This window comes from Cydia amplana, chromosome 15 (genome assembly GCF_948474715.1).
Source record: "Cydia amplana chromosome 15, ilCydAmpl1.1, whole genome shotgun sequence".
Classification (NCBI taxonomy): domain Eukaryota; kingdom Metazoa; phylum Arthropoda; class Insecta; order Lepidoptera; family Tortricidae; genus Cydia; species Cydia amplana.
In genome coordinates, this window is record NC_086083.1 from 15,789,729 (window position 1) to 15,807,138 (window position 17,410).

Sequence of the window (17,410 nt, forward strand, 5' to 3'; positions counted from 1 at the left end):
GACATCCGGAGCGAAACCGGAATTAACCGGTTTATAAAAAACCGGTTCAGAGCCTTTGCAAATGGATCAATTACACCTAATTGTGTGAAAACAAATGATTCCGTACAGAGTTGGAAAACGCTACGGTTTCATGCCAAATGCTACGTCAACTACTTACTTTACTCTTTGACTGTGGCGCTCCTAAGTGGTACGTGGTACCTATGCATTGCAATTTTAGCGTGGTCCGGCATATTGTTCGAGTGCTAATAATAAAATGACAAAGTTATTTATACTTTTTTATTAATAATTTAATTACCCTTACAGACATCGTCAACACGTGCAACATAATAAAATAATCATGTGCGTTTCCTTTGATATTTGATGATACGTTTTGGCAGTTTATCTTACGGTGGATACAATCATAAAAATGCTATTGTCCTATTCACCATATAGATTACGTAGGAAACAATAAAATAATGTAGGCTATGATGTTTAATAATTCGTTGATTATTTAACTATTTCTAAGTACGGTATTTCTAACCCAGAGTATTGTTTAGAATGTAGCACAGAATGATAGAACTTCAATCCCAACTAAATATACATATGGTTTTATACATATATACAATAACATAACTCATAAGGTAACTACATACGCTATTCATCACTTACTCATCACATTTGCTATAAAATCCTTCTACAAATAATGCTTTGTACAATAAAGTGCCATCAAAAAGTAAAAAGGCGTAGGCGTAGGTAAAAAGCCGATATTTCTTTATGATTTATATTTACCATTATTATTTAAACGTGTGCTAAACTTCGCAGTAAACATAAAAGAAAAAAAATACATCAAAATAAAAATAATAATAAAAATAGTAGAAATTCTCTTTAAAAATAAATTTTCGTATGACTCTTCCAGAGTATAAAAAAATTCGGCGAACAATTTTCATTACGCTCAAGATTTGAATTCGTTTGTGAATCGGCTTTGTACGGAGGCAATATTTCTAATGACAATGACATGCTAATCGTCGGTTGCTTCAAAAATTTACCGGTTCAAAACCGGTTAACTTTAGTGTCAAATGTAAAATCGAAATTAAAAACAACAGTTATTTAAATTGTGCTAACCGGTTAATATTAATGAGGGCAACTTTGAAGCAACCAATCTTTAGTGAGTCTTTGCCATTTTAAATAGTTGGGGCATGAGCCCATGGAGTATGGCGTAAGTTTCAGAAGCCCTTTTCATTCACTTGCCCCAACTGATTACGTATTTGAAGGTTTAATTGCGCATCCTTGGCATGACCTCGACGTGCCTGAGCGGCGCCTCGGGGTGCAGGCCTCGGATGAAGGGCTCCGCGTTGTTGCAGTAGATATCGCCGGCCAACTCCTCGACGCCGATCTCGGGCTCCGACTTGGCCTGCTTCGTCGCTTCGTCCACTTCTGTCCGGACTTTGGCGTCGATTTCCTAAAAATATTTTGATAAAATGTTATCTCCTAGTGTTGGTAATTAGCATTTAAAGCCGTCTCAGACTACTGGATATAAGTTATAGACATGGTGTTTCTTTTGTTGATGAAAAATTAAATTACTGGTTTAACATTGTAAATGTAAACCAACTTTTAAATTTTACATTAAATCTTTAGTAAGTAGAGTTAAACATAAATCACTATATGGGTGAAATGGTGTCAAATTTAATCAAATTATATTTTAGCTACTTATTACGTATTGATAAGTTTATTTTTTTATTATGGAACACACCAATATAGATAATGATACTTGAATATAGTATAGATACTATTATAAAATTATCAAGAACAAAAATGATACCCGAGCTACTGTAATTAATTGAAACCAGTTTGGCAAAAAATAACCGGTTTCCGGTAATCTTACATGGTTATCATCCAAACGCCGCTCCGTTATGTGCGAGACATCGCTATGCTCGTACGTACAGTCAGCAAAACTATTAGAATATACGTATGCAGGGGTGCAAAGCTGGAATTTCGTGTGGATCTGCATCCAATGTAAAGTTAGCGTGATAAAAACATACCTTAAGCTGATCGGGGGTCACAAGCTCGTTGGTGATAACCTTTTCTTTAAACGACGTGATGGGGTCGCGGGTCTGACGGACCTCCTGGACCTCGTCGCGGGTGCGGTACGACGTGCCCGGGTCCGACATGGAGTGACCGGAGTAGCGGTACGTCTCCATTTCCATTACTAGCGGACCTGGACAAAACATATTTAATTTTAGTTGATAGTAGTTTAGTAGACAAAGTACGGGTAATGTTAAGACGCGTAAATGTCAACGTATATAACTGAAACTTTATTTATCAAATAATTATGCTACAAATAAAAGTAATTAATTACAACTAACAAAAATAAAATAAACTAATAACTAAACATATACTAAAGACGCGTAAATAGTGCGAAATATTTAACCGCAAATTGATTGTTATGAATTTTAACTTTCAAATGATTACGCGGCATTACGGGAGACGTGTTAAGCGGAATACTACGCCGGAACATACGACGCAAAGGAGCCACGTCATTTTGTGTTTTAAGTGTATATAGAATCTATGGGCCTTAACCCTTTAAACGCCACGCCTATCGTGTGCGGTCATCGTGAACCTTGTTGAAATGCACAAAAGTTGATATTGTTGTGGCCGCGCGCGTCAGTTGATGTATTTTGCGGTCAAAGTGTTACATGCCTGAAGTTAAATGATTTTAGGTTTTATTGTGTGATGTTTGTTTAAATCAGTGGCCTATCTTACCCTTCCCACTGGTGCAGTAGTCAATAGCGTATTTCGTAGCCTCCCTAGTGGCTAGTACGTCCATGCCATCAACCCAGATTCCGGGAACGTAGTCGCCGCGCGTGTAGTAGTCCGTGCTCGCTGAGGACCTGTCCACGCTGGTGCCCATGCCTGTCCAACAAAAAAAAAATGCAACCGGTTACAGTATTACATACAATATTTAACCGGTTTCTTACTTTGCTTATAAAAACTGATACATTTCGGCTCATTTGTATTGTAAGCCAAAATTTGTCCATTTTTTTTACACCACATCGGTGGCAAACAAGCATACGGGCCGCCTGATGGTAAGCAGTCACCGTAGCCTATGGACGCCTGCAACTCCAGAGGTGTTAATGCGCGTTGCCGACCTTTTAAAAACCTGTACACTTCTTTTTCGACCATATCTTTTTTTAACACTGATTTAAACTTTCACGATTTTTACACATTATTAAAATTGTACAACGGGACTTAATCGCGTATCTAAGTTTTTAAGATTTGCCTCCGACGTTTCGAGGACGGCGTTGTCCCCGTGGTCTCGGAGAAGACTGGCTTAAGTTGACATTAGCATATTCTAACCGCGCGAGTTTTTCGAACTACCCGCACTTGGTCTTGTTTATCCGCTTGAACGTTTTGCGCACTAGGGATGTCACTCTGTCGACACACTTAATAATATCTTTTTTTCTTGTTAAATAGTGGCAACTTAACCGGTTACTTACCGTATCCGTTGTTCTCGCAGACGAACACACACGGCAGGTCCCACAGCTTGGCGATGTTGTACACCTCGAACAGCTGGCCCTGGTTGGCCGCGCCGTCGCCGTAAAGGGCGAAGCAGACGCCGCCGTCGCCTTTGTATTTGTGTGCGAACGCCACGCCCGCGCCTAGGGGGCCCTGAACAAAGATAAATTCGTTTATATTTAAAAGAAAAACCGGCCAAGTGCGAGTCGGACTCGCGCACGGAGGGTTCCGCACCATCAACAAAAAATAGAGCAAAACAAGCAAAAAACGGTCACCCATCCAAGTACTGACCCCGCCCGACGTGGCTTGACTTCGGTCAAAAATCACGTTTGTTGTATGGGAGCCCCACTTGAATCTTTATTTTATTCTGTTTTTAGTATTTTTTGTTATAGCGGCAACAGAAATACATCATCTGTGAAAATTTCAACTGTCTAGCTATCACGGTTCGTGAGATACAGCCTGGTGACAGACGGACGGACGGACAGCGGAGTCTTAGTAATAGGGTCCCGTTTTTACCCTTTGGGTACGGAACCCTAAAAAGAACTCAGAATGTATTAGGGATGGCACAAGACTTCGGCTGCATCATCGAAGTATTTGGTAAGAGTAGGTATCCCCTGTGAAAGCTACACGTTTAAATCATTTGAAATACTAAGAAACAGAAGTTTGGCTTTTGCAACTTAAAAATATATAAACTAATAAAAGGTCCAAAACCGGTTAAGTTTTCAAACCGGTTTGTGACGATTTAGATAGCCTAACTTAGCAACTAACATTTTTATTTAATTTGTAACAATGCACCAACTCTTTTTTTATACAATAAATACATAAATTGTACTAACCTGAGCTCCGACAATTCCGTTTCCACCATAGAAATTTCTTCCGTAAAGATGCATAGATCCACCCTACAAGGAAAACATAATTGCGTTAGTACAAATTAATTGGGTTGTTAACTAGGGTAATGTGACGAAGTTTCACATTCTAATACATAAATAAATACAATGCAGGTTATAAAAAAGAAATAGTAAAAACGATTTTGGATGATTTTGGTAACCAAAGACAATATTATTTTGGTCTAGTAAAATAAATTACCATAACCGGTTTGGAAAATATTGTCATGTAGCAGTACTGATAGTTCCGCTACTCAATGCTAGATGTAGACACTGAAATTAATAGTCTAACTACTCTAACTGATGTATGGAGTGAGCACTCTTGTCTTACTATATTTCTCTATGACACAGTTGGAGGATCAGAGTAAGACAAGACAGATTTCGCATTCGCAACAGCCCGATTTCCTCGTTTCTGAGACACGCACACTTTCATAACTCGAGGGGTGAAGTAAGTAAGTGTGCGTGCTACGGAGGCTTGCTACAAAGGCTTGCTACGAAGTCGCCGAAGTCACAGTCTTGTCCTTTGTGGTTTATACTGCTATTACTATTCAACATTAAATTTATCAATACCTAAGTAATGTCTCATAGCTGTAGCACCAGGGCGCCACCAGCGGCCAACAGGGGAATTAAGGTCTTCTTACACTTTAGATTCAATGTCTGGGAGAGCGAGCTTTGCTCGGAAAATATGTAAAAACTCAAAAATGCGCGTTTTTCCCAGAGATAAGACTTAACTAGATCGATTTTTCGCCCCCGAAAACCCCCATATAGTAAACTTCATCGAAATCGTTAGAGCCGTTTCCGAGATCCCCGAAATATATATATAAATAAATAAACAAGCAAGAATTGCTCGTTTAAAGGCATTAGATAGATACCTTGCCGCGCGAGCAGCCAGTGCGGCGGCCCGTCAGCTCGGACAGCACGCCCAGCACGCTGACGCCCATGAGGTGCGTCCAGCCGTGGCAGCGGTACGCCGTGATGACCGAGTCCACGTCACGCATGGCTTGACGCATGCCCACCGCTACCGCTTCTTGGCCTGAGGGATAAAAACATTTTTTTTTATTGTTGATTGTCTAAAACTATAAACAGCCCAATATCAACCTTTGTGCATTCCGTTTGTGGTTCATATTGACGCGGCATGGTAGGCATGTCGTCCAAACGGTTAAGTGAAACATGTACGAGTTATTTATAATGTAGTATTCAAGCCCTTGTATAAATTTATTGAAATATTGTTATTTTTTTATGAGACCGTAACATGACGCTTGATAATATTTTAAATTATTCTTAACTACAGGCTCACACTTCTGCCTAGTCTTATTTTAAATTTGATGTTTGAACAAAGACATTTGAACAGAGTTGCATTTTGGACTTTTTCGCTTGTATGGCTGGGGCTTAGGAGGTTAACACATTCACTGCCAAGAACACGCTAATGTGTTCATTTTGTATTGGAAATGGGGCACTTGGCACTGAAAGTGTTAATTTATCTTTACCCACCTGAGTACAAATGGCAGAAGCCACGAATGATCTTCTCTTTATACAGGTTTCCGGAGGCAGTCTCAATCCTCCGCAGCGTGGCAAGTTGCGTGTAAATCTTGAGGGCATCTTCTGATGTGAGGGTGGCCGACTGAGCCGGGCCCTTGTCCAATTTGTGGAGTTTGTAGGGCTGGGGAGTGCAAATAAAATAAAATTAGGGAATGTAACATTACTATGTGACCAGTTTAGGAGGGAGGGGGTCTTTAAAATATGTACTATGCTTGGTCACAGAGGGAAGGGGGAAGTCTTAGGTTTTCAGCATATTGTCAATATCCGCTAGGGAAATCCTCGCACTTTTTCGAGCTAAATTCTAAAATAGTTAAGAAAATTGTATTCATTCATTTTCTATTACAAGGTTTAGTATAAAAAACAAGTATGTCAAAGTAATAATGTTTTTCCATTAAACAGATGCATGCAACAGATTTTTTTTACTAATAATAATAGTAAAACAGAAATGTTTGAGAGCATTTCGCAGATTAGAGTATTGACCTATTGACCATGGAAAACTTTACAAAGTTCTTTTATTTAAAAAAGAAAACATTGTTTTAACTACAATGACTACTCAAGACTACTCAAGATATTATAGCATTCGGAATGTCATATTCATAATTCATATCTAGTGCCTCAGACATGTGATACAGAAAGATAATGAAGTTCAAAATAAATAATTTTGAAGGTTAGGTTACATAAGTAAGAAATGTATAATTAAAGTGAAAGTAACTTTAACTTAAGCGCTAATTTACTTAAAAAATAGAAACGTTGACCTTGACACAATACAGTAAGTTCATCTGATTCGTATCAATACGTCAATAACTGTTTTTAAGCTTACCTTAATCTCAAACGTAGCTTCACTTTTCGTGCTGTATTTTGCTTTCGTAGTCGTTACAACCGGGGTGGCCGCTTTCTACAAAACAACACCATAGTGAGATCAACAATATCAACTTTTACCAAGTACTCACTCATCATGTTAGCAGAAAAGAAAGCCGAAAATTCGTAACGAAAAAAAGTACTTACTGTGATTGTGTTTCCTGACAAAAGTTTAGCGGCAGAGGGAATTAGCTTACTCATTTTGGTCACTAAATCTTTGATAAAGCCCAGTATAAATCAGTGATCCACAATTAGGACCACTTTTATTAAATTTAATTGATATTAATTCTTAAAACACAGGCCGACCCCCGACGTATTTGATCGTGAAGAGTTGACAGATGTCATTCAGGACAAAAAGGTCACACATTTGGGACACGTATATCACCGCTATTAGTTATAAGTTTTTAATGAAATATTAATTGAATTTTAAAATACTGCTTTTAAAGAACAATGTAAATTAATTTGTGTATTATTAAAAAAAATCTGATACATGGAAATACATAAATATTTTAGCGATGGGCGAGTCGAGTTATCTGATTCGAATAATTCGAATCAGCCTACAGATGAGTTGATTCGAATCAAGACTATTGGCAATTCGAATCAACTCGACCACTAGCTAGGTAACTCGGCGAATGAATCGCCAACTCGCCGAGCGGAGTCAACGCTATCACACTGCTACTAAGGCCATTCAAAAATAAACCTTAATACCGTAGCCTGAAGGCTCTTTTTACAACAACTGCCGCTCGATTCGCCGTCTCAACTCGAGTTGGTACTATGACCATTCAAAAATAAACCTTAATTCCGTAACCCGTAGGTTCTTTTTACAACAACTGCCGCTTGTTGATTCGCCATCCCAAGTATCCCAACTCGAGTTCACTGCTAGTATGGCCATTCAAAAATAAACCTTAATTCCGTGCCCTGAAGGTTCTTTTTACAACAACTGCCGAGTAACTCGCCGTCTCAACTCGCTCCGCGCCTGTGCCTGTGACCTTGTCGCGAACCACGCGAATCGTCGAGTCGAGTCAACTCGATTTTCAATTCGAATCAGCGGCCGAATCAATTCGAATGATTCGAATTGAAAAAAAGTGGACTCGTCACATCGCTAATTTCAATGAGTAATCAAATTCTGTCAGTTTTAAATAAACTAGCGATGGGCTAGTCGAGTTATCTGATTCGAATAATTCGAATCAGCCTACAGATGAGTTAATTCGAATCAAGACTATGGGCAATTCGAATCAACTCGACCACTAGCTAACTCGGCGAACAACTCGCCGAGCCGAGTCAACGCTATCACACTGCTACTAAGGCCATTCAAAAATAAACCTTAATACTGTAGCCCGAAGGCTCTTTTTACAACAACTGCCGCTCGATTCGCCGTCTCAACTCGAGTTGGTACTATGACCATTCAAAAATAAACCTTAATTCCGTGACCCGAAGGTTTATTTTACAACAACTGCCGCTTGATTCGCCATTCCAAGTATCCCAACTCGAGTTCACTGCTAGTATGGCCATTCAAAAATAAACCTTAATTCCGTGCCCTGAAGGTTCTTTTTACAACAACTGCCGCGTAACTCGCCGTCTCAACTCGCTCCGCGCCTGTGCCTGTGACCTTGTCGCGAACCACGCGAATCGTCGAGTCGAGTCAACTCGATTTTGAATTCGAATCAGCGGCCGAATCAATTCGAATGATTCGAATTGAAAAAAAGTGGACTCGTCACATCCATTGATATAGTTTTATATTAAGTCAGTGGTCACATCGCTAAAATAAACCTTGAATATGTTGTGTCAATGTCAAGCGAAATTGTCACACTGACACATTGTTTCTGTTACTAGAGCTAGCTATAGAAAAAATATTTTTTTGTTTTTAATGATTACTTTTGATTTGATTACCGTATGAAAAATAGTTGGTTATCTTGGTTATGTAGTAAATGATAACGTAAATTTAATTTCATTAAGATTTTTTTTGAAAACATCTAGAAAAAGTACTGACAGTGACAGTCAAAGCTACAAGCTACCTTCATAAACTAGAATTCTTTGAAAATGATGCGAAAATGTCGTTTCATTGAGAAATGATGTGATGACGAATTCATTATCATTGAACGTATATATTCGTTTTGCAACGCGTAGCACTGTTTATTCCTCGTAGAAGCGTCAGATCGGAGTGGTTTTTACGTGCCCGTGAATTGTGAAGTGTTGTAGTTAAAACAATTATTATGGAGTTTCCACACCTAGGACGAAATTGTGCTTTCAGCAACTGTAATAGACTGGGTAAGTGATAACAATATGTTAAGGCATCTTCTTGGCAGTATAAGTGAGTGTACCTTTACTTCTAGAAGTTACCGTAACTTACTATGCGTGATTTGCAACATTTCTACTTCATTTTTAAATGACAGCTTGTTTACAGTATGTTATAAGGATATTCTGAATTTACAGATTTCTTGCCCATGAAATGTGGAGCTTGTCTAGAATCATTCTGGTAAGTTAACTACATACTTAGTTTAAAATGTCAGAATTCCTTTTTAATATGTACTTATTTCGTTTTTTGGTAGTTTCAAGGTTACACTTACTTCCTCTTCCATTTTTAGTACAAATTAATGACTGCACTTTGGCCTTGCATTCGGGAAATTGTATATTATGAAGTAATCATATGTTACTATGTACTAAAACTTTTATAAACATACAACCTCAATATATAGTCAAGAGCTGCAATCAGTGTGTATGTAATTCTACTTTTGTTCATGAAATCCGTGGTGGCTGCCTAACATCAGGCGGACTTGTTTGCCGCCATGATGGTTATAAAAAATGATCATTAATCAACCTGTCAATGAGGAATCATTTTTTTGCTGATTCATTGTTATTGTCTCTTCTACTGACTTAATCACTTTGATCAAGTATCAAATTAAACCATTAAAGACCCCATGAGGAATAGTGACTTGCAACTTTTTAGAATTGTGTATGTGCAACTTGTCATAAAGTTAAATTTCAACAAATTTCATAAGTATAAGGTGATTTCATAGATTGAGGACACCACCCACTTAAAATTATCCTCAAACGAGGCTATGGAGGGTGGTTAAACCTTCTAATTTCATGTACATAATATTCAATTGTATGAAATTCTTGAGAGTGCTGGCAATCCAATCCAATTGTTACACAATCTAATAATGATCTATACAAGTATTTGTGTAGGTACATATTTAGAATTTTAAAATTCCCTGTTTTGTAACACATTTTTATCATTATGATAAAAACTTAACTTCACGCATTGGTTTTTACTGTCAGATAACAAAACAAACATTTAATTCAATGCATATTTTTATGTCCTTGTACACACTTGCGTAAACACATGTTTTTCACAGTGAAATTATATCATTAATCATTATATTTGCGTGAAAACTTGTTTTTATGCCACATAGCTACTTGATAATCAATATTATTAATAATTTATTGAATGATGTATTACTTTGCCACAATCCATATTAATTAAAACAATAACATCAATGCTTTACATGTAAAAAAGTATGTCAGTATAACACTAGTTATGTAGAGCACATTATTAAATTGTTAAATAGCAAAGCAAAGCTATTGCTTTAATATGGTTAAAAACTCACAGATTAAGTTTTTCCTACTGTTAGGAACTCAAAAAGTCTAAATTTGACATGTGTAATGATACATTTTTTAAAGGATTTTAGTTACTTACTCAAAAATATGTTCCATAGTTCTTAAGGGACATATTTTTAAAAATATGTCACTGACATAAGGGACATATTTTGAGTATGATTTGTGCACCCATATTTTTACAATTGACTGTACAGTCAGCAGCGTAAGTTGCTAAGCGGGCGAGGTGTTCAAAATTAACTTGACACTCTTATTCTCTTAACAATAAAGTCGCGTGAAGATAACTTTGAACACCAACTTCTGCTGCTGTGCTGTACCATCTGCATTAAGCATTGCGCATCTATGCTCATTAATATTATGTATTCTCAGCTCAGACCACTTTGCCTATATAAACCATGATTGCCCCGCGCCAAACACTAGAGATGTCCAAGTGCCTGAATGTCCGCTCTGCGGGGCCCCAGTGCCGGGGAAGCGCGGGGAGCGACCCGATGTGGCCGTTAGCGAACACATAGACAACCAATGCCAGTCTGACCCGGCTAAAGAAAGGAGAAAAAAGGTAATACATTGTAAATTGAGAATAAATAAATATGAGGGCGGCTGAAAAGTTAGCCTTAGAAAAAAAAATGAAAGAGAGTACTTATTAAAGTAAATGTTAATTATTAATCGTTAATAATCGTTAGTAATGGCGGCAGTATTTAAACTGCCGGAAAAAAGCGAGGAAAAAAAAAACAATTTTTTTTTTAATTTTTATTTCTATCTTAATGCTGCGAATATTTCAGCCTCTCGTATGCACACTATCAAAAACTATTTCCAATAAATATAAAAAAAACTATTTTAGAAAAAACCTACCAATCGTGAAATTTTGCGTGTTGAATCAAATTTTTTTTTTTTTCAGGTGTACACTAATCGCTGTGCCTACAAAGGTTGTAAGACGAAAGAGATGATACCAGTAGTGTGTGGCGAGTGTACTCTAAATTACTGCCTGAAGCATCGACATACTGCGGACCACGCCTGCGAGGGCCCGCTGGCGGCTAAGAGAAAACGTGCGGCGTAAGTACACTATGTTTAATTATCTTTACTTATTTAAAAAACAAGTAAAGTTGAAAATCGATATTAAACTTTCGTGAGACATATTTTAAACTGTTTATACGACAACGGTTTCACTCACTTGAATTTCAACGAGCGACGAGGCGGGCGGCGCGATCAGTGCACGAGTTGCAGTCGCCGCGAGCACTCGAGCCTGAGGATGGACCCCCGAAGGGCCCGAAACATGTCGCCAGTAGCGACTAAAAATTCAAGTGAGTGAAACCGTTGTCGTATAAACAGTTTAAAGTTGAAATGTCGTTTCGGGCTTGGTCCCATAGTAAAAGTTGCTCAGTAAGACCTATACAACGTGTATCCATCCCACTTTCAGTGGCTGGTGTAACACCTTATATATATTTTTATTTTGTCAACAGCGAAGCAGCCATGGTGAGGTTACAAACGAACAAGATACAGTTCCAAACACCCATAGCTAGTAACGCGGGCCGCGCTCGCGTGGCCACTCTACAAGACGTGCAAGCGGTACAAGGCAATATGGTAAATACACTGATTTAAACTTTCACGATTTTTACACATTATTAAATTGTACACCGGGACTTAATCGCGTATCTAAGTTTTAAGATTCACCTCCGACGTTTCGAGGACGGCGTTGTCCCCGTGGTCTCGGAGAAGACTGGCTTAAGTTGACATCAGCATCTTCTAACCGCGCGAGTTTTTCGAACTACCCGCACTTGGTCTTGTTTATCAGCTTGAAACGTTTTGCGCACTAGGGATGTCACTCTTCAGCCAACCCAGCCAAGCCAACCAGCCAGTCTTCTCCGAGACCACGGGGACAACGCCGTCCTCGAAACGTCGGAGGTAAATCTCAAAACTTAGATACGCGATTAAGTCCCGGTGTACAATTTAATAATGGTAAATACAGTTGGTCAAACCAGTTTGTCAGTAAATAGGAACAAAAAAACTATACTCATCCTAGTCTTTTCGGTGCTAGTACTAGTGTAAGACAACAATAGTATGATTCTCTCTGTCTATGTTTGAAATGAGACAGTCTTTTGACACACTATCTTAGCAAACATCTGAAGGGTACACGGAAAAAACATGTCTAGTAATTTTTTATGGAAAATGAGATTTTAATCTCAAAATGTAGAGCTCTCAATGAATTATTAGTTACAGCTTCTGTTACCTCTGTAATTATAAACAAAACTACTTGTTTTCTCACTTTAAAACACCTATACACGAAAATAGTATGGTTAATTAAATACATCGTTTCTTTCAAACCGCGACAACTCAAAATGTTGTGTGACTAGACATGTTCTTTCCGTGTACCCTTCATATGTTAAATGTTGTCTCTTACCAACGGCTTGTTATATTTTATAGTAAGTAGTTTATTAATAACGTCATTATAGGTCTACTGTTTAACTGAGGCGATCGGCAAGAAGTTTTTTTTATTACTTATTTTTTTGTTTATTCCAGTCCGAAGATGAGGCCCTGGCCCGGGCCCTATCCCTGTCCCTCCAGAGTTCATCCCTGGGCGGCGGCGACGTGGCCGTCGCGCGGGCGCTCGCCCGTCGCGTCGGAGGTGAGCAGAACTCGCGCTGTACCGTCTCCTAGGAGGCCTAATACATCCCCAAGAGCCCTAGACTTTACTAGCTTATGTGAGAGGTGTCCTAGGGGGTCTATAGTTCGTTATTTTAGCATTAGAAAGAACTTGCAAGAACTTAGAACTTAGAAAGAACTTGCGATCAAAAACTATTACTTATGAAAGCAGAAGAATATAAATGATTGTATTAGATTCATAATTTTTACATATTTGCCGTAACTTATTTTTAAAATGTGTTTTTCAATTAAAAGACACATCAAGATTGTTTACATTTCTAATACATCCCCAAGAGCCCTAGACTTTACTAGCTTATGTGAGAGGTGTACAGTCGCCATCAGATATATCGGAGCGGCCGAGGTGCTCAAAAACATCTGAACACGCACTCTAACGACCTGACAATAGAGGCGTGTTCAGATGTTTGTGAGCGCCTTGGCTCAGGGGGGTGTCACTCCGCAGTTTAGGTACATTTGGCCGGCGCGCCCATCGGACAGGCGTATAGCAGTGGGCTGCCGCTCGGCGCGCACGATAGTCGTGTCACGCGGCGCTCGCGCAAAATTGAAAATACACAATGGCTTAGAAACTTACTTCCGCGAGAATCAGACATGCTATCTTCGGATAAAAAATGTATGTTTACATAATCAACGCTTGTAATTCCTACATATTTATCTTAAAAACAATAAATCAGTGGGTATAGGTATAAAAACTTGTCAAGTGATAACCCCGTGCCGACACTCACAGCTCGGTCATAAAACTGCGGCGCGCAAAGGAGATACACGGTTCGTGCGCGGTTATAAGTTTCAATTTTGCTTGCAGGCGGCGATATAGGTGTAATTTTATACCTAAACCTGACTTTTGTGAAGGAGTGAATTTTCTGTACGGTAGTACTATTAGTTATTCTGTGCTTGGCTGCTCCGATATATCTGATGGCGACTGTACCGTGTGGTATGGGGCCTAACAGGTCTCTTTGGGTCCACGAGTTGACTAGCTTATGAATAATGTGGAACGGGAGCTTTGAGAGCATAATTCTAGTTGTAACGAATGAGGTCTAATACATCTCTAAGAGCCCTAGACTTTACTAGCTTATGTGAGAGGTGTCGTAGGGGGTCTATAGTTCGTTTTTTTAGCATTAGAAAGAACTTGCAAGAACTTAGAAGTTAGAAAGAACTTGCGATCTTGACATGTCTTTTAATTAAAAAACGCTTTTTAAAAATCAAAAACTATTACTTATGAAAGCAGAAGAATATAAATGATTGTATTAGATTCATAATTTTTACATATTTGCCGTAACTTATTTTTAAAATGTGTTTTTCAATTAAAAGACACATCAAGATTGTTTACATTTCTAATGCTAAAAAAAACGAACCATAACAGGTCTCTTTGGGTCCACGAATTGACTAGCTTATGATTAATGTGGAACGGGAACTTTGAGAGCATAATTCTAGTTGTAACGAATGAGGTCTAATACATCTCTAAGAGCCCTGGAGTTATTAACTAGCTTATTTTAATGTACCCCACATTAAAATAAGCTAGTTAATAACTCTAATAAGGGTTAATGGAATAGAAGAAACGTGTTTGAGCGAGTCGTGTTGTGCTGTTTGATAGGAGGCCTAATAGATCTCCAAGGGATTAAATTGCTTAAGTGTGACTTTCTATTAATGTCGGGATGGTAAGAGCTTTGAGAGCGTAATTTCTGTTATACCGTCTCATGGGAGGCCTAATACGTCTCCTACGGTCCTCAACTTAACTAGCTCTGTGAGACAATTAATAAAGAGAGAATTAGTTAAGAAAGCGATATTTGAAAGATTCGTGCTGTAGGGTCGAAACGGCATGTTGTAAATGATAAACTTCAGTGATTTGTCAAATCTATCTAAGTAATTACAATAATGACAATCAATTTCGTTGTAATAAAAGTGATTAAAATGACCAGTCTCTGAGATATTTTCTAAATTGCTTGTTCATTCGCCAGTTTCGACACGCATAACAATTGTTAATACTACGTTATTGTCACAAATACCTGTATATTTATGTAATAAATTAATAAATCATATTAGGGCGTATAAGATATCAAATTGCTTATAAGATATAACTGGTACCTACGTTTTTTAAATAATAATAATTTAAGTCATTGTATGATTTTATTTGCACGAAAATCGAAATAATAGCGAAAAGGGACGCGCTTATAAGAATAACTTTACTTATCTATACCAAGTTGTGATTATTATTATGTATTACGATATTTACAATTGTGACTGAGAATATCTTATATAAGACCGTATTTAAATTGTATCCTAAATATGTATGCTTAATTTTCAAAAATGTTTATGTATTATTGATCTATATTGCGATGTTCGAAGAGATACGCCACAAAACTATGTTTTTATTCGATCTCACAGATCAATCATTGATTGGCTGATTGTTGCGTTGCGTATCATTTGGAGATCGAAAAGGGCCCTAATGCTTAGCTTTGCCTGCCGCTTAACATTATTCTTATTTCAATAACTATAGCAATGTCCAGTTATAAAAATACTAACCTGTTATTCAGCTATAAAATATCAAAACGCTTTTTTTAATGGTTGGATTTTTAAAGTCTGTCCATTTAGGTATGTACAGGGTAAAAGTAATAATGCTAATATACCTAATACTCTAGCAAACACGTTTTTTATCATTCTATAAAGCAGTACCTAGTTAAATATGATCTTGAACTTAAACCAACAGACGATGGATTGATTCTTTGTTAATTATGTACATTCAGCTGCAGAGAAATGGTACCACCCATGCATACAAACTTCTATGCAGGGGTGGTAGCTTTTCTCTGCAGCTGACTTTACCTAAAAGGACAGAACAAGTATACTTACCAAGAGTTTCCAACCAATACCAGACATTTACTTTTACCAATTTTTTGTTTTCAATAAAAAAAGGTTGATAACACCTAAACTCTTAATGTACATACTAAAACTGGATTGTATTACTATCAGCTGTAGGCAGTCAAAGTCAAGATAGGGGCCCGAATCGACCTCCACGTCGCAGCGAGACACGAGACCCAATCGACCCCCAACCCAAGAGAAATCTCTGCGATATTGTAATGATTGTTGGCGCTGTACTTTTAACTTTATATGTTCTTACTAGCTTGAAGTATATGTTTTACAATACCGGAACCCGTTTTGAATCTTCGTCGTTATAAGAGCTCGTATGATGATGATGATTTGTATAATTATTTAGATTTTTGATTATTGTTAACACCCTATGACAGGGGTCACCAAATGACCGACCTATTTTTTTTTTTTTTGATTTTTTTAATAAACTCAAGTAAAAACGGACCGCGATGCTCATTTTATTTTAAGAACCGGACCCCTGATGAAACTAATTGGTGACCCCTGCCCTATGACGATCATGTATTCGCATTCCATGGTAGAGAAAGTCAGATCATGCATTCCGTGCCTACAACAACCTACATTTCAATTGATTATGAAATTTGTGACAATGACATAAGGTTTAATTTTACCTAACCTATCAAACCTATGTCAAAGTTGCTCCAGAGTGTCCCACTGTGCTTGTACAGTCACCACACGGGATTATTAATGTTATGCCATTTAGGGTTCTTGCTAAATTGGAAATTCCATAGCGTAAGTTTTGAGCAACCAATTTAGCTAGAACCCTAAATAGCGCAACAATCGCGGAGCGTGATGGTACTTGGATTGAGCAATACGTCTAAATGAATAAGCGCTATTTCAGCATAATATTAATATGTAAATTGTATATAGTATGGTACAAAAAACAAAATTACGATTATGAGAAATTGCCCTCATTGACACATAAAGTGGGCCCTTTTCCCTGCATCATCACATAATATTATCTCCTATAATTGTAAAGGGAAGTATGTACCGTGTTTGTGAGTTTTCTCGCTCTAACATAAGACAATAGAACGGGACAGTATGAAATAAGTTGATTGTTTTACCTGACAATGCACTTTTTAATGTTCAATTATAAATTCTATGATTGTTTTAAACATATCTTAGTGTTCAATTTATTAGATGTTAGTGTTAGTATAATTTACTCATAATATTTTATAGTTACTAAGCTCTTGTCAATCTTTATTATAAATTCTATATTTAGTTTCAAAAAAAGACTATGCATTTACTGACTTTACTGTATGTTTAAAAAATAACTGCTATTCAGTTCATTTTGTCTATTAAAAGTTTTTACATATTTTGACATAATGACACGCTTGTCGATCGACACGGGTTTGCTCACAATTTTTCCAAAATCACAAGAATGTAAAAAGTGGAAACTGAACCTAAATAGGTCATTATTAGCATTAACGCAAAAGTATAATATTTATAACAGGCATTCAATAACTCTGTGATGATTATTAGATAATATC

General features: G+C 37.6%; 3 protein-coding genes across 3 annotated transcripts in view; 2 read left to right on the top strand and 1 right to left on the bottom strand.

The window, feature by feature from the left end:
- LOC134654661 (zinc finger BED domain-containing protein 4-like) overlaps positions 1–17,410 on the top strand; it is a 1,082,235-nt gene that overhangs the window by 243,522 nt on the left and 821,303 nt on the right. The gene's annotated exons all lie outside the window — the stretch shown is intronic.
- Positions 1,217–7,126, bottom strand: LOC134654642 (pyruvate dehydrogenase E1 component subunit alpha type II, mitochondrial-like). Its single transcript, XM_063510110.1, has 9 exons — positions 6,921–7,126; positions 6,736–6,810; positions 5,868–6,036; positions 5,249–5,409; positions 4,329–4,391; positions 3,474–3,645; positions 2,740–2,889; positions 2,019–2,194; positions 1,217–1,438 (listed from the first exon to the last, which is right to left on the bottom strand). Exons 1-9 carry the CDS (start codon positions 6,972–6,974, stop codon positions 1,253–1,255), a joined length of 1,206 nt encoding a protein of 401 aa, XP_063366180.1. The 5' UTR covers positions 6,975–7,126; the 3' UTR covers positions 1,217–1,252.
- Positions 8,798–13,089, top strand: LOC134654465 (AN1-type zinc finger protein 2A-like). Its single transcript, XM_063509907.1, has 6 exons — positions 8,798–9,041; positions 9,207–9,249; positions 10,758–10,944; positions 11,284–11,438; positions 11,846–11,966; positions 12,903–13,089. Exons 1-6 carry the CDS (start codon positions 8,987–8,989, stop codon positions 13,038–13,040), a joined length of 699 nt encoding a protein of 232 aa, XP_063365977.1. The 5' UTR covers positions 8,798–8,986; the 3' UTR covers positions 13,041–13,089.